This window comes from Endocarpon pusillum (assembly GCF_000464535.1).
Source record: "Endocarpon pusillum Z07020 unplaced genomic scaffold scaffold6441, whole genome shotgun sequence".
In the NCBI taxonomy this organism is placed as follows: domain Eukaryota; kingdom Fungi; phylum Ascomycota; class Eurotiomycetes; order Verrucariales; family Verrucariaceae; genus Endocarpon; species Endocarpon pusillum.
The window spans coordinates 55,548-75,431 of record NW_006916590.1 but is presented as its reverse complement, the minus strand read 5'-3'; the positions used below and the strand labels follow the sequence as shown (position 1 = coordinate 75,431).

Genomic DNA, 19,884 nt, shown 5'->3' with positions numbered 1-19,884 from the left:
GCATGAATATTGCAGATAGTGGCTGCTTTTCGCAGGCTTAATGAAGGATTCTCATGGAGCAATTGAACGGCTGCATCCACACGCTCAGAACTGGATAAATCAGCATATTTGTCAGCCATTATGAGTACCAATAGATAGATAGGATGCTCAGCTTCAATTTGGACCTGTTTCGAAGAGAATTGGTTGTGGTGACGAAATGATGACTGTTTGAAGTTGTATCTCAAATTGCGTTGTAAAAATTTGGTGTTGCACGGGACCGTATGTTGCACGCAACCGTATAGGACGTTAGTTTATTTTATTAGCTTAATTTCATCCCCAAAATTTTATAAGATAATAAGTGGTAAAAAGTTCTACTAATATATAGAAATTTATTTATATAAGTTATCTATTGTTTAATTAGAAATGCTCTGAGATTAATCGGAAAAGTAGGATTTTTGTCCTAAAATCTATCGCGCGTAGATACTTTTGTGTTAGTACTGTAGTGCTTAAAGACAATAGGTAAAGCGCCAGACCAGCCCCGACATCGCCCAGAGTCACTGAAGCACTGCCATGGCAGTGGCAGCCCTCCAAAGCCTCGGCGATTTCACATGCTTCTATTCACATGTCCGCTGCATCAATCTCCAGTGTCTGACCTACTTGTCTTGACTATTCCATTGATTTTAAATCCTATAACTACTACTTGTTTGACTACTACATCTTGCTTCCATCAATTACCATTTGTTCCCTTGAGGCCCAAGAACCAAAAGAGCGACTCAGGATATCTACTATCATTCCAAACCTACTTCGAAGATGACTCTCAAGAATGGTATATCGTTCTTCTATCCTTGTGGTGTATTGAGACGTGACTAACTTGCAGTAGACGCTTTTCCCTCATCAGCAGCCTTTGACCTGATCAGCGATTCCCTTTCATCTAGTGATGCCGAGCGCAAAGAAGCCATCCAAAAAGGAAAAGCAGTTCTAGGCTTCACATTGAAGAACAAGGAAGGCAAGGAAGATAGCTGGTATATCGACTTGAAAGATACTGGGAAGGTGTCAAAAGACGTGCCGAAAAAGGTTGATGGTAGGCTGACTTACAACATATAACAGCGTGAAGGGCATGGGAATGTGGACTTACATGGTTGATAGTCACCCTTTCACTCTCGGATGATGATTTTGGAAAGCTTGTGTCTGGCAAAGCCAATGCGCAGAAACTGTTCATGTCTGGCAAGCTAAAAGTCAAGGGTAAGATGCAGCTGGCATCACCTGAAACAGGCGGCTAACGTTGTGGCTAGGGGCCGTTACGAAAGCTACAGCGGTCGAACCTATCTTTAAGAAGGTTCAGTCCAAAGCTAAGCTGTAAGACTGCACTCGACACAATCTGTCATAGAACGAACCTTTGAAATTGAGCAATAGCATTTATTCTGGGCGTATTACAGCTACACTTGAAACAGGGCCGGTTGTAAATCTGAAGATGTCGATTACTGTCTTGGCAGAACCAATTCATATGAGGTAAAATGTTTCTTGCCATATGGATGTTCATCTTGTAATAGGTTTGTATCCACAACGTAGAAACGTGTCTACTTGTATCGATGGATAGCTTGAGGAATCATGTATGCTAACATACCCAACTTTCCCCATTCTCCCCCAATCCCACTTTCTTTCATGCCCCCGAAAATTGCCATTGGACCAGGTTTTGCAAATGAATTGATGAAGACACTTCCACTCTCAATCTGGTTGGCAATTCTCTCACATCTCTCAAGGTCCTTGCCAAAAACGCTCGCAGCCAAACCAGCCCTTGTGTCATTGGCGCGGGCAATGACCTCTGCTTCATCCTCCCAGGGTTGGCATGGCACAATTGGTCCAAACGGCTCCTCCGTAACGATTTTGGAATCATTGGGCGGATTGTCGATGATGGCTGGTTTGATGAAGTATCCTTTCCCTTCCTCCAGGTTGTCCATCCCAGCTACGAACTTATATCCATTTTTCTTGCTATCCTCGAAGAATGTTTTCACCTTGTCATACTGCATCTCGTTCTGAATGGGCCCAAGCATTACATTCTCTCCCTTTGGAGTACCGACCTTAAGTTGTTCCGTAAAAGAGATCAAGGCGTCCACGAAAGGACGGTAGATGTCTTTGTGAATATAAATGCGTTTGGTTGCAACACAGATCTGGCCAGAGTTGAGAAAGGCGCCGAGGGCCACTTGAGGTGCGGTCTTGGCAATATCGACATCTGGAAGGATGATACACGGGTCATTACCTCCGAGCTGGAGCGGCTTGTTAGGAGTGAAAAGGACAGGGGAATTGGAGGCACTCTCACCTCAAGAGTAACACGCTTCAGCGTCGACGCAGCTGCTGCCATTTTTTCTTGCCGGTGGCAATGGAACCGGTGAAGGAAACTTTATGGATGTCTGGATGAGTAACCAAAGCAGGGCCAAGTTTGTCATCACCGTCTAAAGCTTGAACAAGTCCAGGCGGAAAGACTTGCTGAGCGATCTCAACGACCTTCAGAGTAGAGTAAGGCGTAAATGGCGACGGTTTGACAATGATGGCATTCCCTGTCAGGACTGCGGGCAGGATCTTGCCTAAAGACAAAGTGACGGGATAGTTCCATGGACAAATGGCCACCACAACCCCCAAAGGAAGAAATCTCGTTGTGACTGTCTTTTCGTCGTCTTCGTACTGCTCTGGTTCCGGCTGCGAGAGCTTCATATGCCAATCAGTGAAAGCAAGACCGCTCTTGATTTCTAGTTCACCCAACCTTTTCGGCTTGCCGACCTCTTTCATCAGAAGCTCTGTCAGTTCATCCATGTAGCTTGCATATATATCCTTGAACCTATCAAGTGCCTCCTGGCGTTCCTCCCAGGACTTCTTTGACCATTTTCTGTAAGCTTCGTGTGCAGCTTTGACGGCATCTTCGACATCCTCTTTGCTGGCTACAGGAACGTCCCAGAGCTTTTCCTTAGTAGTCGGGTCAATGCCGTTGTACTTATTTTTTGCAGAGCGCGGCTCGCCATTCACAATGTTGGTGAATGTGTTGAAGTCCACGGTGGTAAGCTTCGAAGGCGCCATCTTAAAATATAGTTAGATAAAGGTAATAGATGTATACTTAATGAAGAGGGTGTTTCAAGAAAGAAAAGAAGGGTGTTAAAGTTTTTCTAATGGTCAAAGGTAGAGAGATGCGGGATGACCGAATCACACACATCACTATGAGTGAATAACCACAAGTGCGAGATTAGTTCAAAATCTTCAGACGTCCTCCTTGGATAGATTTCATTTTATGCTGTACCCGAGTAGCTATGACAACGGCCACCACCGACGACTGGCTCATTGCCACACCGACCAAAAACATTAATCATAGAGCAATTAAACATATTCTCAGGATAGCACACCGTACATGGCACATGGCACATCGCACATCGCACATGAACTTACAGTTGATCATCCTTCCAAACTGAGGGCAAGAGGATAAACTACATGCAGAGGACGCCCCACATGAGACACTTATGCTTCCCTGCTAAGTTAAGCACCTTGAAAAAGTTACACTAACTACGTAGTAAATACTAGTTACAGTGAGCCGTCTTCCGATCCTCCTGCTCGGTCGTGCAGCATTAGCTATGCTACATTAGCTGTGCTACATTACGTGTGCTACATTACGTGTGATACATTACGTGTGCTACATTACTTGTGCTACCACTAGTACATTATCTGATCTCTGAGCTTTACAGGTCGTCCAATGGCCAATTGACCTTGCAGCACACAGCTTTATCACTGGTTCGACCACTTTTAGTTTGCAGCAGTTGCAGAATACCTTTACCTTTAGTACCGAATAGTATATGCATCTTGCCCACGGTTATTTACTCGCATAACCTACAGCGCTGAGTGTACCATGTGATGCAGATGTGATGATGCTTGCTAATTGTCAGATGGCTCTGTCCATCCCCTGAGCAGCTAGAAGCTAAACAGTCTACTAAATGAAGTGACATCATAGGCTGCATCGGGTAGAATTGAGTTGTTACAACAAGCAGGCATGCATTCCGAAGTAACTTACAAGTTACGTGGCCATCTGACTTACACACCATAGTTACCCGATTGCGCAACAGGTTGCTAACTACGGAGTCGTGCGTAACTGTCGCTAGAGTGTGGCTGAAAAGCTAACCATCTTGAGCTTAAAGGAGAATTAGCCTCACTGGCGACCTAAGACTTAATAGACATTCAGTGCTTAAGATTAAGGACAATAAGGCTTGTGAGATAGGTTTACGTCTTACGTATAGTAGTATTGTAGGTGACTATAAAGCATAAACCCCACCTAATGACTAGTTAATCTAGACATAATCAGATGCTTGCTCCTTACTACGTATTCATACTATTAGTTGCTGGGTCAGGCTATACTCAAGCTAAGAAACACTAAAGCGCTACACCATCCCAGGAGTCCACTACTTTTCACGCTCGAATCTGTAATCCTAACTTGATTAAGGCTTCTGGACCTTCTCCAGGGATTCTACTCCGTAATAGTGCTGCGCCTGTGAGTATAGTGCATGAGTCAATCGGTTACGCTATGTACTAGTTAGTAGTACATCTGTGACAAGAAAACAGCCAGCTAAAACATTTCAATCCCAGCCTTCATTTCCTGTCCCACTCCTTAGGTTGTGATTCAACTGTAAAGCACTCACCAGTGCAAGCTGGTTGCATGACTGTGGTAAGACATGATTTCTCGAGTCGATCTGAGCTTGAGCACAAAACTGATCGCAGCAATTTGTTAGACGCCGAAGCCAGCCGTGAGACAATTCGAGGAGCTGCTCTCTGAGCCATAGCCCTATAGGTGAGAGTATCTTGCCATCTGCATGGTCTCCGGGCTGAATTCGGCAACCGTACCCAGTGACTGATCTAAGCACATTTTATGTTCGTTCTTTGCTTGTACTAGAGATTCTTAATGCAAATAAAACCATCTATCCCCCTGTTTATGAGCAGCCTCAACCTTTCTATTAACATCCATCGTGATGTCCACCTGGTCACTTGAACTTCACACTAATCTGTCTGACCCTGAATTGATGACCCTCCTCCGGTCTGCAGCAAGATACAAGCAGCGTTCTGACCAAACACACACTTCTGCACACGAACCATTACTGTCTGAGCTACCGCCTCCTCCAATCTGGTGCCTTCTCCTCGGCGATTCCGTGCACGAACGACTCCAAACCTCTGGCACACATACTATGCTTGGGCAAGGCCAATTTCCGCACATTTTAAATGCAGGATTAGGTGGAGATCGAATTCAAAACTTCCTCTACCGACAGGATACAAAGGGTTTGTTTTGGGATCTCCGATCATATGGGGTCAAATTTGCTATCCTAAGATTGGGAACCAATGATCTAGAACCCAAGCGTGCATTGCATGCTGAGGCGCAATATGCTTTGGTGCTAGAAACAGTGCATCGAGCTGCATCTGCTGTAAAAGTTCTGGTAACAGGCTCGATGCCTCGGAAGGACGTTGATCTAAGGGTATTGATCAGAGCATCGCCAGTCTGCAGCGGCTCGTCCGAGATTACAATGCTATGAGTGGTCAGAAATTGGGTGAGTGACCTCAGCCACTTAGCAACTTTAAGGTGTTCAACGCTCTTGCTCTCAGCTTTAGGTCTGGTATGTATGGTTGTTTCTTACGTTGTGTCCTTCGACAGTTCATTACATATCTCCACCCGTCGTCATCAATCCCAATTATCTGGTCGACCATGTTCACCTCGACGGGGGACGGTTACACAATATTCGCTGAAGAGACGTGGAAAAGCTTGAACGAGATGGAAACCAATGCATGACGTGCGCCACATTCGAGCTTTCAGGCTGCTAGGAAATTCTGTTAACAGCTCATTGGATAGCGACAAGTCGCAGACTATCAAGAGACCCCTGAATCTCACCTCATTGTAGCCCCTCCATAATCGCGAATTGGTGGCCGCCAAGTGGTAGCTGTGCTGTAGCCGAAGCTAATGGAATAGTGAGTGTACACGGAAAACATGTTGTGCTGCTTATGGGCAAGAGGCATCGCGTTGCTGATGAGCATGATCCATTCATGTCTAAATGCTTCTCTATATCTATCTCAGGTTTCCTAAGGAAATGTTTCTTTGTCTTTCCAACCTTTGCCTTTAGTCGCATTAACGTCAGCATCAGACGACTGCACCAAGCTTGAAAACGACTTTATTGTTAAGTGTTGAGGTTTTCGCCAATATCGTCAGAGATTGATTCAGCGCAGGGACTATTTGATGTCAGGCTATCTTTATTGGTCCTGACTGGTATGACTCGAATCGCCAGACATCTTCATCCAGCAGAGACTGGGCGGGTCTGCCATATTCTCCAAGCCAACTTCACGTTTGACTGAGCATCAAGGTGCTTGTTACCAGAAATGTTAAAGACGTGCCATATGAGTAGGCAGCAGTTAAGCATGCGGCAAGAACCGTCACTGGTTAGATGATGGAAACATATCCTTGCAAGGATTTTCATGGCACCCGAGCAGAAGACATCTTCTCTTGACTGTGCTCCTGCATCCTTTTTACGGAACCGGGCGACTAGATGTTTGATACGAATGCATGCTCCAGATGTGCGGCTTCGAAATCGTGCTTGAATCTTGTTCTAGAGCGCAGCATGATCCAGGAACCGTGAGGTTGCGACATAAAGCGTATCACATTGGTAGAAATCTCGATCAGCATGTCGCCGCGACCCAGCATACACGAACGAGGAATGTCCTTCTCAGTTTCTGTGTAAAGTGCCTAGCATTGAAGGAGAAAAGACTTTCTGGGTAATTAGCCCGCTTACGAGTGTGGTAGTATGGTGAGGAAAATGTATGCTTGGGGTCCTACACCTTCAGACGGTCCCGGAGCATGTACTGTGGCAACAGGGATTTCTATTTTCGTTTGGACGTATCAAGCTTGTTTCAACCCGTCTCTGTATTGAGCCAGCATACTAGAATCTTCTCAGACATATGCTTTCTTGATGCAAAGTCTTCATTCAATAAGTGATGCTTAGCGACAAATTCGCTCAAGAATTATCGCAGGTTCGTTCGATCTTTGCATCTTCGAGAATGGGCCCTTACTATGGCAAGCTCGCTAGCAGAGAGGGGGATGAACGAGTAGCTCCCTCAACCCGACCCGGGGCTCCACCTCCTGGAACAGGACTGCGTCGCCAACAGACTTCGCCAGCCGTGTATGCTCAAGGTTTTGCACATACTCCTCGATATGCATCTTCTGGTTCTCCACGGTCACGGGTGTCAGATTCCCCAAGATGTTCGACTTCCAGTTCGTCGAGATCTGCGGCCTCTTCTACATTGTCATATCGACGGGATGATTTTCTCCCTCCGAGCCATTCGCCATCTGATGGATCTATGACTTCGACTCCTCGACAACGACAAGTACAACAGGCCAGTACCTCTTTCGCTCGAGGTCCTGGACCTGATCGCTACCGTCATGTGCATGGTTGCAAATGCCATGTCTGCCAGCCAAACCTCTATGACGGTGCTGACCCGCGGCTTATCAAGAGATCAGCAGCTAGAGGGACATTCATGGAACCATGCGTGGAGGCATGTCGCTGTCTTCGTTGCTGCGAAGAGAGGGGAGACACCACGGTCTTCCGGTAGAGTTAGGTTAGAGTCTGAAGGTGTCAAATAGTGCTCCAAGCAGCATTCGTCTAGCGACCCTTCACGTTTACTGTCATACTTTGAATCGATAGATATCAAGGTGTGCTGCCATTGCCAACAGCAACTCGCATGCTGATATGGAATTACGGGGTACTCTCCCGCCATTCAGTGGAAGCGTTGGTAAGACGCATCTTGATTCCGAGGCCGAAGACAGCGGATCCACGTTCATGCTTCGACCATGGTTTTTGTCAACTATATGAGCGCTCATTGGCTGGAATTCCACGCGAAGCCCCTGCGTTTTGCCTGTGTTTGATTGGTCTATTTCTCCTGCAATTTCGCTGTGCCGTACAGCCGATTTGTACGTATATTTGCGCACGCTTCCCCCTCCCTAGCTAGATAGAACAACTTGCTTTCTCCGTATCTCCTGCAGATTGTCACACACTATGCTTAGTATTGGCACAACCAAATGACAAGGTTGATGAAGCGCTAACGTGTTAATGTAGATCAACGTCTCGCCCTCAGGACCAGCCTTTTAGTAGGGTAGAGAGGGTGCATTCCCGACCTGCAAAGAAATGCTAACAGCACCAATAGGTCCGGACAATCAGCAAAACCTCAAGGAGTAACCACCTATCCTGGCCCATGGTTCCTCCTACCTTGTCAGTGAAAGAGGTTATAGACAGACGCCGATCGATGCCACGGTGGCTTTTGGATCCAATGGCATCACCTTTGATCTGGATCGGAAGCATGCCCGGCTGGATACAAAAGGCGTTGCAAAGTGGGGCGTGTGATCTGGACAGAGGTTTCTGCCGCAATGAGTGCACCACCTAGGCCGTAAAAAAATGTGGAGGACTTGATCTTCCGGCTTCTCAAAGGCATACTAAAAGTCCCACTGGAGTCCTTGGGTTGGAGTTCAGCCCGGTCAGGTCAGATGAGCGTGTAGATTAGTCTGTGCAATATGGCAAGTGTTGGAAGGAGATGGGTCTGGAGTAACATATGGCCAACTAGAACATAATTAGATCACTTCTGCCGTCAGATTGCTCCTTCTGGTCTTATGGGTCAAATGCTTTCACAACCCCAAGTACTTCCGCTTGAGGGGCTTTTGGCGGAGTGTAGCGGAGGTGTGACGACGTGAGTGACATCACAGTTATGAGTCGTAAAGGAAGCATGATCAGAGAGATACTGGGCAATCTGTGCCTTGCAGCTGTCGCAGCTAGTTTCGTATTGTATTATAATCGTCAAGCGCCACAAGGTTGACCATGTTCTTCAGACGGAGAGCGGACCTTGAGACCCACGTAAATGGGGAGATAGCTATCCTTCAATTCCAGCACAGTCATTTCCGTTATCCCACAAGCTCGTCCTTCTGCAGCCGTTCCAACTTGCCCAGAACCGATCGCTAGGCTATCCGGCACTCGTTTGTCAATACTCAAGTGGAGGTACCGGATTCGGCATCTGTCAGCCTTGACTAGCACACAGCATGTGTCTTGCCATGTTTGCCTTGCAGGGAATGTTTCTCGCGCCTATACTTTGGATGGTTGTGAGTCGCTTTGCCAACAGTACTGGTATTCTTCTTGACGTGACTGCGAAATGGTCAATATTCGGTAAAAGCAGGAGAGACATAGAAGGCACTTACTTCTCGTAAATCTCCATTGTCTTTTTATCCATCTCCTCCAGAGTCTTCAGAGCCTGTTTGATATCTGCCACCAAACTGTCGCACCTGTTTCTGGAGAAGTCTTCTCGAACCACAATCCTCATGAGCTTCAACTTCTCGCTGTGTGGCGCCATGGTGTACGCGGGAACTATCCAGCCTCGTTCGCGCAATTGATGCGCAATGGTAAACTCATCATAAAATACGTCCTCGTTGGTTTGGCTTAGTCGGAAGGCGACCACTGGCAATCCTTTCCCTGCACCTTTAGACATGATGATGAAACCCAGGCTCTTCAGCTGTGCCGAGAGATAGTCAGCAGTTCGAGTCAGATTCAGCATGATACTTCGATATCCTCGCTTGCCAAGTCTGATCATTTGGTAGTACTGGCCGATAACTTGACTTGCACCCTTTGAGAAATTGAGAGTGAAGGAGGCTTGGTCAGCTCCAAGGTAGTTGATATTGAAGACAAGTTCGGTGGGGAGGAACTCAGCCGAGCGCCATATAGCCCAACCGACCCCGGGATATACTATAGTCGATTAGTGAACATTTAAGATCAAGTCGCGGATCTCTTACCAAGCCCGTACTTGTGCCCGCTCACATTGATGCTCACCACCTTCTCAAGACGGAAATCCCATTGCAAGTCCGGGTCGACGAAGGGAGCCACAAAGCCGCCAGATGCTGCATCGACATGAATGGGGCAGTCAATGTTCTTCTCCACAAGAAGGTCATTCAGTCTCTTTACATCTTCATACTCACCAGTATAAGTACTACCAAGCAGTGCACATATTCCGATAGTATTTTCATCGATCAGCTTGACAGCCTCTTCTGGATCCATCACATAGCGGTCTTCCGTACAGAAGACATATTTTTCCTCGATGTCGAAGTATCTGGCAGCCTTCTCCCAGCAGACTTGTACAGCAGCGTTCATGACGATGTTTGGGTGGTGCCAATCCTCGCCTTTAGCCTTACGCTTGTTTTGCCAGCGCTTCTTCATAGCCAAAGTACCAAGCATGATAGCCTCTGACGAGCCTACAGTAGATGTGCCTATGGCGTGCTCACTGTCATCGTGCGTTGCTAGAACCTGTCATCATACATGCCTATTGAATCCAGGCTCAGATGTACTAACGAGCATTGAACAAGCGGGCGATCATATTGATGCAGCGGTTCTGGATTTCAGCAGTTTGCGGATATTCCTCGTAGTCTATGAAGTTCTTCGAGAAAGCTTCCGTCATCAACTTCTCCGCTTCGTCTTCCTAGCGTATCTGTCAGTGATGTTGGCTCAACCTAGATGAATTTACGGACCATGTATGTCGTGACGAAGCTAGCCAGACTATGAAGAGTGTCAGTCTAGTCGTTGTCTAGAGCCACGATATAATGTACTTTAGCATCGGATTACCATCCAAGCTCAAATCATCTTTGATCATTCTGTAAGCAACTTCTTTTGGCATTTCCTTCTCTGGCATCTCATGCGAGGGAAGGTCTTCGGCGGCAAATTTCGACCCGTACACAGACGTGGAGAAATCGTCGTCGCCTGGTGCCTCGAGCGAAAGCTCTGAAAATTCCTTTGCAGGTGGCTTTCCAACTTCGCTGTCATTTTTGATCTTGGCAAGATGAACCATATTGAGATGTGGTAGAGGTGTGGAGTTGCTAGAGCTTGCCGAATTTACGTGCGGTGAGAAAAGTCAAGGGAAAAGAGTGCAAGGTAATTCGAAAGTACTGGCAATAGTCACTTTAAGGACATTCACAGCAAGGTGTACTACATTGCATGATGACTTCCTAATGGATTTGCGTTGGTGACGTGTAAATGTTGTTCGTGCAGGTATTGATCACGTCGGCATAGGCATGGCCACCCACGGCCCCAGCAATTGCAGTGGGTGCTTGATCAGCTAAGATGCAGCTAAAAGTGCTTGATGAAAGCTTGACCATTCTATAATAATTCAGAGGCACGCTTCGGCCCTAACCAGGATTATTAACTATGCGTATTCCCTCGCAGCAACCCATACCGATCTTATCAGGCTTGACATGGTAATTCGATGCACCATTTCGTTTGCTCCCAAGTTTATGCTGTGCACCATTCCCATTGTCGATCGCCTGAAGCGTATCATATATATAGCCTCGAGCTCGATTTAATACGTTTACGTCATCCATGGTTCTTATGCACTACTTAGTAAGGTACAAAGCATTAAGCTTGGCGGACATTTATAAACGGGAAAGCTGCAAACGCGGCCACTCCAGTTCCAATCCCCCATGTGATATGGATCAATCACTCTGTGGCATTGAGTTGAGCAGGCAGAATCAGAACGCAACGTAGAGAGCTGCGTCTTGCTAGGTATTGGGTGTGGTAGATTTTTTCTCTGTGTTACTAGTAGAGATATTGTCAACCTGCTGTGCAGAGTGCGTAGACCAATTAGCCCTCTCAGAAGGTCAACAGATATCTACCAGTAACGTTCTGTTGAACTTCTGAGAGGGCCTATTAGCCAAGTTTCATACGCGTAATCCCTGCGTTTCGCCTGTGGTCAATTTTTACTGCAATTTCGCTGTACGGCACAGCCAATTGTACATAGATCTACGCTCTCTACCCCCCTAACTATCGAACAACTGTACGTAGTACAGCAGGTTGACATGTTCGTATTCTGGGTTGGAGCAGCCCCCATCCATTTGCAAGTACTAGTACTACTAGTACTACTTAGTAGCCTGCGGTAGTATAGTACTGCCAATATCAACCAGGAACATGCTTCACACTTGGTGAATGAGCCTTCGTAAATTATCCTTGGTGCATAATAGAAGCGCTTCCGGCCTTGGGCACTCGAGATTGTATGAAATTTTTCACATCCCTGGCAGCGATTTCTATTGACCAACCGACCGGCTACCGAGGGATCGCGCCCGAGTAAAGAGTGATCAAAAGCGTCCTATCGTGGCTTACATCCACAAGGACCACACATGTGTGCTGGTCCACGTTCTTGAGACTCTTCAGCCTGCCTATTTGCTTCCTGAGTATGGGTCATACGGATCAGGAAGCCAAGCTGCCTATCCCCCCAATATGGAAGCCTCGTGTTGGAGGTGAGCTCCACGAATCTTTTGTAGGCCTGATTAGTGACATCACTCATAATGGGTGGATTATGGCCAGATGTCTTAGAAGACAGAGATGCCGCAGTTAGGTGCTCTGCCTGGGATATAGCGGAGCTATTCGTGGCAGAAGCCTCGATGAAGACTGAGAAAATGACAACAGAAAAGTAACTGGTTATCAGGCTTGGACAAGACCATTGTCGCGGAATAATAAAGGTTTGCTGTGCTCTCAGGTGATCCTTGGAGGAGCATTCAGCAGAGAGCAAGACGAAACCCAAAATTGAGAAATGAGAACACCATTAGTAGATTGGCGAATCGCAGAGACATAGCCTCAAGGACTAATCGGTTAACCTTCTTACCAACAGCAAGAATATTGTCACTTATCCTAACGGCTATTCTTCGGTCGAATCACAGGGATTTTGTTCAGCGTAGCATTATGATGAACTGTGCTGACTAATCAATGGATAGTGTGTAAATAGCAAGTTGTTCTATCTAATTCAGTGCGAAAGCAGCGCGTACTTATACATACAAAGTTGCTATATCAAGCGAAATAGCGCGAAACGCAGATACCAAAAACACACGTGTGGCTGACGCAAAACGCGTATCAAATCTGTAACAAAACGCTGGTGACACACGTAGCAAAATAAGCGCAAACTGTATTTTTGGGTTCTACACATTATTTTGCGGCAGGCCTGAAAGTGATGGTGTAAACAAACTTCGTTCAATTCATCTCAACGGGGAGCTGATGATCGCTCAAGCATTATTTCGTGTTTAAATTATTCTATTCCTCCATCACGATCCTATGTAGACATGATTGCCATAGGGTTATAATATCCCTATCCTCTTCCCTGCTCTGCTTTTCATGGACGCACATGCTCACCTACTCTCCCTTGGATGGGCAGGCCCAGGCCACTCCCTCGACAGTCGTCCATCTTTACAACACAAAGGCCGGCGTGGCCTAGCATATGACCCATCCCAGAATAACCATACTGGTCGCGGTCTCGTTAAACCGTTGCTTGTGTCACAAAAAAACAACAGCTTCGGCATTGGTAAGAAGGCATATGAGCCTGCCGCTGGGAACGAGTGGTGGCTGAAGGGCTTTGAGAATGCGTTGAGCAATATTGGAAAGAACAGCAATAGTGAGGCTACGAGTGGAGCTACTACGCCAGGTACAGGGAATACGAGCAGCTATCGAGGCAAGCACAATGGCCTCTATGGATTCTTTGTCAAAGGACAGCAGATGGAGGGCACAATACAAGAGAGCGCAAAAGGCCAAGGGAGGGGACGGAAGAGGAAGAGTGACGCACTCGACCAGGAAGAGGACACATCGACAAGCAGTGCAAATCATACACCTGGGAGTACCGTTTCTATTAAGACCTTCGCATCGAAAAGTGAAGCCACTACAGATTTCCAACAGATCAGCCAGTTCCTGGATGTCAGGGATAAGGATCGTAAGCAGGGTATGAGAAGGGTCAAGACAAGCCCTATACGGGAATTCGAGCAGGTGGGGAACTTCTTCAAAGCGGGATCGGAACGAAAGCAGCAATGTACTCCAAAGATTGAGGACGGCAATGGGCCTGTTGCCTCTCAGGGACTAGACAAGGTAGACGTGGAAGAAATCAAGAAAGAAAGGCGTCAGAGAAGGAAAGAGGCTAGACTTCAAGGAACCGAAGTACCACTCGATATGGCCAAGAAGGAGCAGAGAACGCAGGGAAGAAAAGCAGCGAAAGTCATGGCAAGGCTGAGCTCTATCAACAAAAAGACTTTTCCATCGGATCCCATCGAAGGCGCTCAAATAGCCAGAGTTCATGCAGACAGCTCAGCATCAGGAGACGAAGCTTTACGCAGAGCGGAGCGGAAGAGACGAAAGGAGCAAAAACGGCTGGCCAAGGCGCAGGCGGCATCTTGATAAAGATATATTCAACGAAATTTTTGTAGTATGATGCATGATTATGAGGTCAAGAAGAGCGAGGAACCTTATTGATGATACAGCAGGAGACGGAATTAGAAAGGCGGTAATACTTTAGGAAATCTATCCTGGCAGAAAGCATTCGCCTAGAAATCGACGAAATGCAAAGATCCCCATTTCTATGCTCTATTATTGGTCTTCGACTGCAAGCGGCTTCCCAGGTTTACCACTCGATATCCATGGTCTCCTTTCCCAGAAGTCATCCTTGATAATGTCGATGTGTCTGACCACGACGCTCGCCTTTGCCCGGACTTTCTTCGCCCTCTCTTTCTGCGTCTTACTTGGCTCGGTATCCGGAACTGCCGTTGATGCTCCATCCTCTTCTAGTGCAAGCGTATCTGCTCTCCCCTCTGCTGGTTCTTCAAGCTCATACTAATACCAGTTGTCAGCAGCGCCTAACAACCACTGCTTCAACTGCAAACAGTCTCGCACGCGGTGCTTACCTGGCAAAAGACAACACTCCCCTTCTTAAATATCTCCTTCTCATCATTATAATTAATCCCAAACCTTCCCCAAAGAATCTCATTCTTATCACTCGCCAACGTACCCTTCAGCTCCTCCTCCACCTCCCTTGGCCCCATCCCGCCCTTCTGCCTCATCGCCCAGAACGTCGTGTTGTACAGATTGTTGATATGGCAGTCTACCTGACGCCAGGAGAGGTAGTCACGAAGATTGGCTAGGGTGGGATAGCAGATGGCGCGGGCGTCGAAGGTGGGGAGGTGAGGTGGCTGCAGCGCTATGTTAGGAGGGAAGTGGACGCCCCAGAGGTGGATGTAGAAGGCGGTGAAGGTTGAGACGATGGTGGAGAGGAGTTTCGATGAGCGGCGATCGAAGAGGGTGGTGGTCTTGTGGAAGATGAAACTGGATACAATATTCAATACCGGCCGTGCATGAGAACATGGGCAGGAGGAAGGGGTGCTCAGGAACGGATATGATGTTACCTGTATTCATCGCTGACTCCGTAAGCTATACAGAGATCTGGTATCTCTTTCACCACGGCAGAAGCAGCCGCGTTCATGAGATTTAGAGCTCGGATATCATTTGGCTTTGTGAAATTATAGCGGTTCGAGAAACTTGTGGATACAATATATTAGGATACTGTTTATATGACATGACAGCAGCCACTCTATTCAGTTGACGAGTGTGGAAGACCCGCTTGAAGAAGATGCATATGTGAGGGTGGAAACACAAGACAGAGGACTCGCACACCACAGCATCGCACAGCGTAGAGTATGGTAGGAAGCATGAAGAGAGTGAAGCACATACGAATGAAAACCTCTCCCATCAATCCGAACCACTATCCATGTATTAGGAAGCAGGGTATCTGATTGCTCAAATGACCTCACGTATTCGTATCTGTAGGAATGTCAGACTCTACTCGAGTATGACCACCAGGCAAATCATTTACTTCGAGTTAGCCATGTCTGATATTCTTCGTCAATGGGTATTTTTAGGATTAAGAAAGTGTAGACTACTGAACCTCGAGAAGAAACAGTAGTGACTCATCGTCGCTCAGTTTACGGAAAGCTGAAGGGGTACTGTTATCACCAATAGAGCAATGTGACACTACGTAGTACACATTACACGAGGCAGGGCGTTAAGCAGCCCCCTTGCAGAGGCACATACAGGTTCGCCTTTGTCATGACGGTCTATTCTGCAGCTACCCAATCGCAGACTGACACTCATGAACATCCTCATCTCCAGTCTCACTAGCCCTCTCACTCAGTTCGCTAACTTCACTGGCCGCCAAGTCAGACTTCTCCCCCTTTTTCGATTTTCTCATGAAGTTCCAGCTCAGGCTAGACCGACTGCCCTTCTCCTTTTCCTTCTCACCAGACGGGTTGGTAGAGGTACTTTCCAAACTTCGCCCAAGCTGAGCATCACTAGAAACATCTTCGTCTATCTCACCTGGCGTTGATGGCTCACCTTTACGTGAGAATAGCCCACCCTTCTCTTTCCACGAGTTGAACTTATTGGAGCTTGATTTGCGAGTAATCTTCTGGATGAGCGTCTCTTTTGAAGGTGTAGTATCTGAAGGTGTGCCTGATGTCGTTCGCTCAAGTGATTCACGAGAATCCGCAATGGAGCCAGCCGTTACGATGGACCTCGAGTCCTTCGACTTCCGCGACTCTGGCGGAGAGGCATCCTCGTGTTGTAGATCGTGGTCACCTTGCTTCAGAGCTTCGATGTCTTTAGACTTGGCTTTCTCCTTGGACTTGTCCTTGTTCCTTGCAAACAACGTCGTGAAGGATGGAGCTGCTGGATTTAGCTTTGGCGTAACGGGCCGCTGGGAAGACTTGGGCCGCGTTCCAATGGGGTCCTGCAGAGGTCTACTCGGGCCTTTAGGTTCCTCATAAACGTCCTCCTCTCGTGGTGACTGCATTGAAAGATTGCCCGTAGATCCGTACGAGAAGGATGGACGACGCGAATGTGTTCGCGACCACGTGTGAGATGTTAACCAATCCGGTCCTAGAGGGCTACCACGAAGATTGGATCTCTCGAGTGCACCCCAGCCAAATGGCTGACTATCCGTCGAAGGTCGCGGTAGCCGTTCGAAAGAGTATACTGAAGATGGCCGCGAAGATGAAGCATCACCTCGCACGTTCACGCTTGTGCTAAACTCGGTAGAGTCGTTACGTGGACCAAATTGGTCATAGCCACTAGACGACGCAGATGGCTTACCAACCCCTGGTAAGGTGGGTGGGTTGAGCTTGGTAGATGAAAAAAGGTTGGGGAATCCCCTTCGGCTTGATGACAACCTTGCTGGACCGCTCTCCTTGTCATCGCTTCCTGGGCCATTTCGCGGGAATAAATTGGTCACCGGAGCAGCCCAATTACCCCCATAACTGAGCCGTCTTCTCCGCGCCAACGGATCGAGGCCGTCCCCGAAATTTCGAGGGAATGATTGACTCTCGCCCATCTTCAATGCACCAAGCATCGGCGGTTCATCAGCAATTGTCTTTCCCCGCTGGCGATTGAAACCGAAAATTCCAGACACGAAGTTTCGTGAACCGCTTAGACCTCCTACGGAGGTTCCTGTGTTATGAACCGAGACTTGTCCGGAATGTAGCGATCTGCGATCAACATCAGCAAGATTATTGAGGCTTTCACGCGGACTGGTAAAAATGCTGGCAGAGCGGCTTGAAGAAGATTTCGGCGACGCCTTTTCTTGGGTCTGGCTCTCGTTCGCGAGCGTGTACTGTCCACTGCTATTGACACGAAGGCTAGCTCCTTCAGCGCTCGATGACCGAGTTGGCACATTGACATCTTCCGAAGGTAGCTCATCTGCAGATTCATCTCCAAGAAGATTTGCAGGAATTAAGGAGTCGGCCCTCGGACTCATAGGTGCGCCTCCGGTCAGTGCCTCAACATCATTCGAGGTCGGTTCGATAGCGTCCGGCGGGCCCATCAGAGTCATCCCATTTGTGCTGCTGAAAAAAGTCGTCCCAGGAGAGAAAGTTGGAGATACGTTTGAGGTCTTATTGTAGGGCACAGGTGACGCGAATGCGTCAAGGTTAGGGAAGGTGCCTATTGGCGGCGAAATGTTGCTCACGAGAGAACTTCTTTGCCGCGCTCGTCGCTGCTTGCCACCCTGACGCACAACATCCAGGTCTAGTGGAGGTACTGAAGAAAAGGTCGCGTTCGTGCTGGCGTGCCGAGCACGTTGCAAAAATGCAAGCCTTTCTCTCACGAGTTCCAACTCGATCTTGGCATGAGCAACAGTATTTGCAAGAGTTGCGTAGGTGGTATTTAACTTATAGAGAGTCTCCTGCCACTGTCGGTCTTTTTCCCTTTCCAATCTGTCTCCTTCCCTGGATTCATCTGTTTCTTCGTCTTGGTTGAGTCGCTTCCTTTCCTCTTCCAAAGCTTTTATCTGAGCTATTCTCTCGTTGTTGTCTTCTTCAATACTCCTGATTTCTTTTCGCTCATCTTCGACATTTTGCTGGAGCTCTGCTACCGAGCTTGCCGTTCTTCTTTCCAGGGCAGCTTTCTGTGTTTCAATGCCATTAATTTCGTCTGTCATTGTTGCAATTTGAACCTCCCACTTGGCGGCCTCATCCCGCCGTTTCTTCCGTTGGTTTTCTCTCTGGTGCAACAGTTTCTCCTTTTTGGACCGTTCACTCTGCGCCGTTCGGTTTGCACTTTCCAGTTTGTGTACTTGCTTCTTTAGGTCACTACTCACTTCGTCTCGTTCTTTCAGGCTTTGCTTGAGCTCATCGCGACGGCTCTCGAGCTGCTTCATGGCAGCCTCGAACTCTTTCTCCTCCTGAAGTATCTGAGCTTCTGCTGCTTCATTGTCCTGCTGCACCTTCTGAAAGCGTTCCTGCAGTTGAGCAAACGTAGTTTCACATTCATCTTCTGATAGCGAGCGAGACGATTCTTCTGCGTTAGTGGCACAACTCTGTTCTGTTCCAAGACCTGTCGTAGATTGTTTCCGGCCGGCTGTTGGACGACGTCCAGTTAGCTGACCACCACTAATTTCTCGAGACATGCCTGGAGCTGAGAGTGGTGGTACCACCGCCGTGACCTTGGTAGAGAAGGCTCGAATGGTGGGCAAAATGTCTCCGGGCACATTTTCGACCTCGTTCTTTGGGCAAGGTAAAGTCCGGACGTACAGCGGCTGACTTGGTGTTTGAAAACCAGCTGCGCTCACTGTGAAAATACGTATGTCGTATAGAGTCGCAGGCACTAGATCGAGTATAGCAATAGCAATCTCGGGCCGCTTGGTCTCTCCAACTGCGGGAAGCAAATCAGCACCCATAGCGATGAAGGCGTAGTGAATCAAACCCTTCTTGCCATTGACTTGTACAATGTGCTTGTGAATCGAGTTTGGAAGCTCTGGTTGTTTCCAAGCAATGTGTACTTCCCGAGACTGTATTTCTTCAAGGATGAGCTCTGGTGCAGGTGGGATATCGAGACCGAGCTTGTCAACGAGAATCTCGTTCGGAGTCTGTATAACCTGGTATGCCCTCCATAGCAGCCTAAGAGAAGCACGGTCAGCAGGAGGGCATAGACATAGAAGCTTCGACAGATCTGTGCAGGCTGTGCGGGCTTTCGTCCACCCGTCTCACCCGTCCCTCTTCCCCAGCGATCAAAATCTCAGCAGCTTACCATATGAAGGCCCAGCCAACCGAAAGGATTAGCAGCAGAGCCATACGAGCTCGTGGGACCACGGGTTGATAGGCAACGACAGTCAGTGGAGGCTCGAGTCGCCATGCGAGTGACTCCATTCAAGACATCCGACGCGACCAAAACTCATCGACTGATCTCCCACGTTGTCATGCGATGCGCACTCCATCCGGCTTTTTGTCGGCAGTCAACGGTGACAGGAGCTTGGCATTGTGGCGGTTGAGGTCCGGAGGTCCTCCGGTCCAAGTTCGGCGATTGAGGTTGGGCGTGTGGCATGACAGCTGCCGGTACGGAGACACATCACTCATTCCGTTGTACTCTGTACTACCATCTACTTGGGACATTGCTACTTTCTTCCTTCTCACCACTTGTATTTCTCTAGACTTCTGGTTCTATTGAGTGCCGTGAGCTTTTGCAAAATAGCTCTTGCGCGAGTTCTAAGTTTGGTGCCACGTCGTCTTCGACAAAGTGTGTTGGTTCT

The 19,884-nt window shown here is 47.8% G+C and overlaps 7 protein-coding genes across 7 annotated transcripts; 3 read left to right on the top strand and 4 right to left on the bottom strand.

The window, feature by feature from the left end:
* Positions 1 to 789: 789 nt before the first annotated feature.
* Positions 790 to 1,339, top strand: EPUS_01039 (uncharacterized protein; the record flags this gene model as incomplete). Its single annotated transcript, XM_007806952.1, has 4 exons — positions 790 to 805; positions 860 to 1,060; positions 1,126 to 1,221; positions 1,272 to 1,339. 4 exons carry the CDS (start codon positions 790 to 792, stop codon positions 1,337 to 1,339), a joined length of 381 nt encoding a protein of 126 aa, XP_007805143.1.
* A 217-nt stretch (positions 1,340 to 1,556) lies between these two features.
* EPUS_01038 (uncharacterized protein) lies at positions 1,557 to 3,048 on the bottom strand (the record flags this gene model as incomplete). Its single annotated transcript, XM_007806951.1, has 2 exons — positions 1,557 to 2,296; positions 2,364 to 3,048. The coding sequence occupies 2 exons, from the start codon at positions 3,046 to 3,048 to the stop codon at positions 1,557 to 1,559; spliced, it is 1,425 nt and encodes a 474-aa protein (XP_007805142.1).
* Positions 3,049 to 4,976: 1,928 nt separating this feature from the next.
* EPUS_01037 (uncharacterized protein) lies at positions 4,977 to 5,531 on the top strand (the record flags this gene model as incomplete). The annotated part of the gene is made up of 1 exon (XM_007806950.1): positions 4,977 to 5,531. The coding sequence occupies one exon, from the start codon at positions 4,977 to 4,979 to the stop codon at positions 5,529 to 5,531; it is 555 nt and encodes a 184-aa protein (XP_007805141.1).
* A 3,524-nt stretch (positions 5,532 to 9,055) lies between these two features.
* EPUS_01036 (uncharacterized protein) lies at positions 9,056 to 10,857 on the bottom strand (the record flags this gene model as incomplete). Its single annotated transcript, XM_007806949.1, has 6 exons — positions 9,056 to 9,170; positions 9,224 to 9,764; positions 9,812 to 10,312; positions 10,365 to 10,491; positions 10,537 to 10,568; positions 10,635 to 10,857. 6 exons carry the CDS (start codon positions 10,855 to 10,857, stop codon positions 9,056 to 9,058), a joined length of 1,539 nt encoding a protein of 512 aa, XP_007805140.1.
* Positions 10,858 to 13,166: 2,309 nt separating this feature from the next.
* On the top strand, positions 13,167 to 14,213 carry EPUS_01035 (uncharacterized protein; the record flags this gene model as incomplete). Its single annotated transcript, XM_007806948.1, has 1 exon — positions 13,167 to 14,213. The coding sequence occupies one exon, from the start codon at positions 13,167 to 13,169 to the stop codon at positions 14,211 to 14,213; it is 1,047 nt and encodes a 348-aa protein (XP_007805139.1).
* Positions 14,214 to 14,402: 189 nt separating this feature from the next.
* Positions 14,403 to 15,291, bottom strand: EPUS_01034 (tRNA(His) guanylyltransferase; the record flags this gene model as incomplete). The annotated part of the gene is made up of 3 exons (XM_007806947.1): positions 14,403 to 14,645; positions 14,717 to 15,134; positions 15,215 to 15,291. The coding sequence occupies 3 exons, from the start codon at positions 15,289 to 15,291 to the stop codon at positions 14,403 to 14,405; spliced, it is 738 nt and encodes a 245-aa protein (XP_007805138.1).
* A 642-nt stretch (positions 15,292 to 15,933) lies between these two features.
* EPUS_01033 (uncharacterized protein) lies at positions 15,934 to 19,504 on the bottom strand (the record flags this gene model as incomplete). Its single annotated transcript, XM_007806946.1, has 2 exons — positions 15,934 to 19,255; positions 19,386 to 19,504. The coding sequence occupies 2 exons, from the start codon at positions 19,502 to 19,504 to the stop codon at positions 15,934 to 15,936; spliced, it is 3,441 nt and encodes a 1,146-aa protein (XP_007805137.1).
* Positions 19,505 to 19,884: the final 380 nt, after the last annotated feature.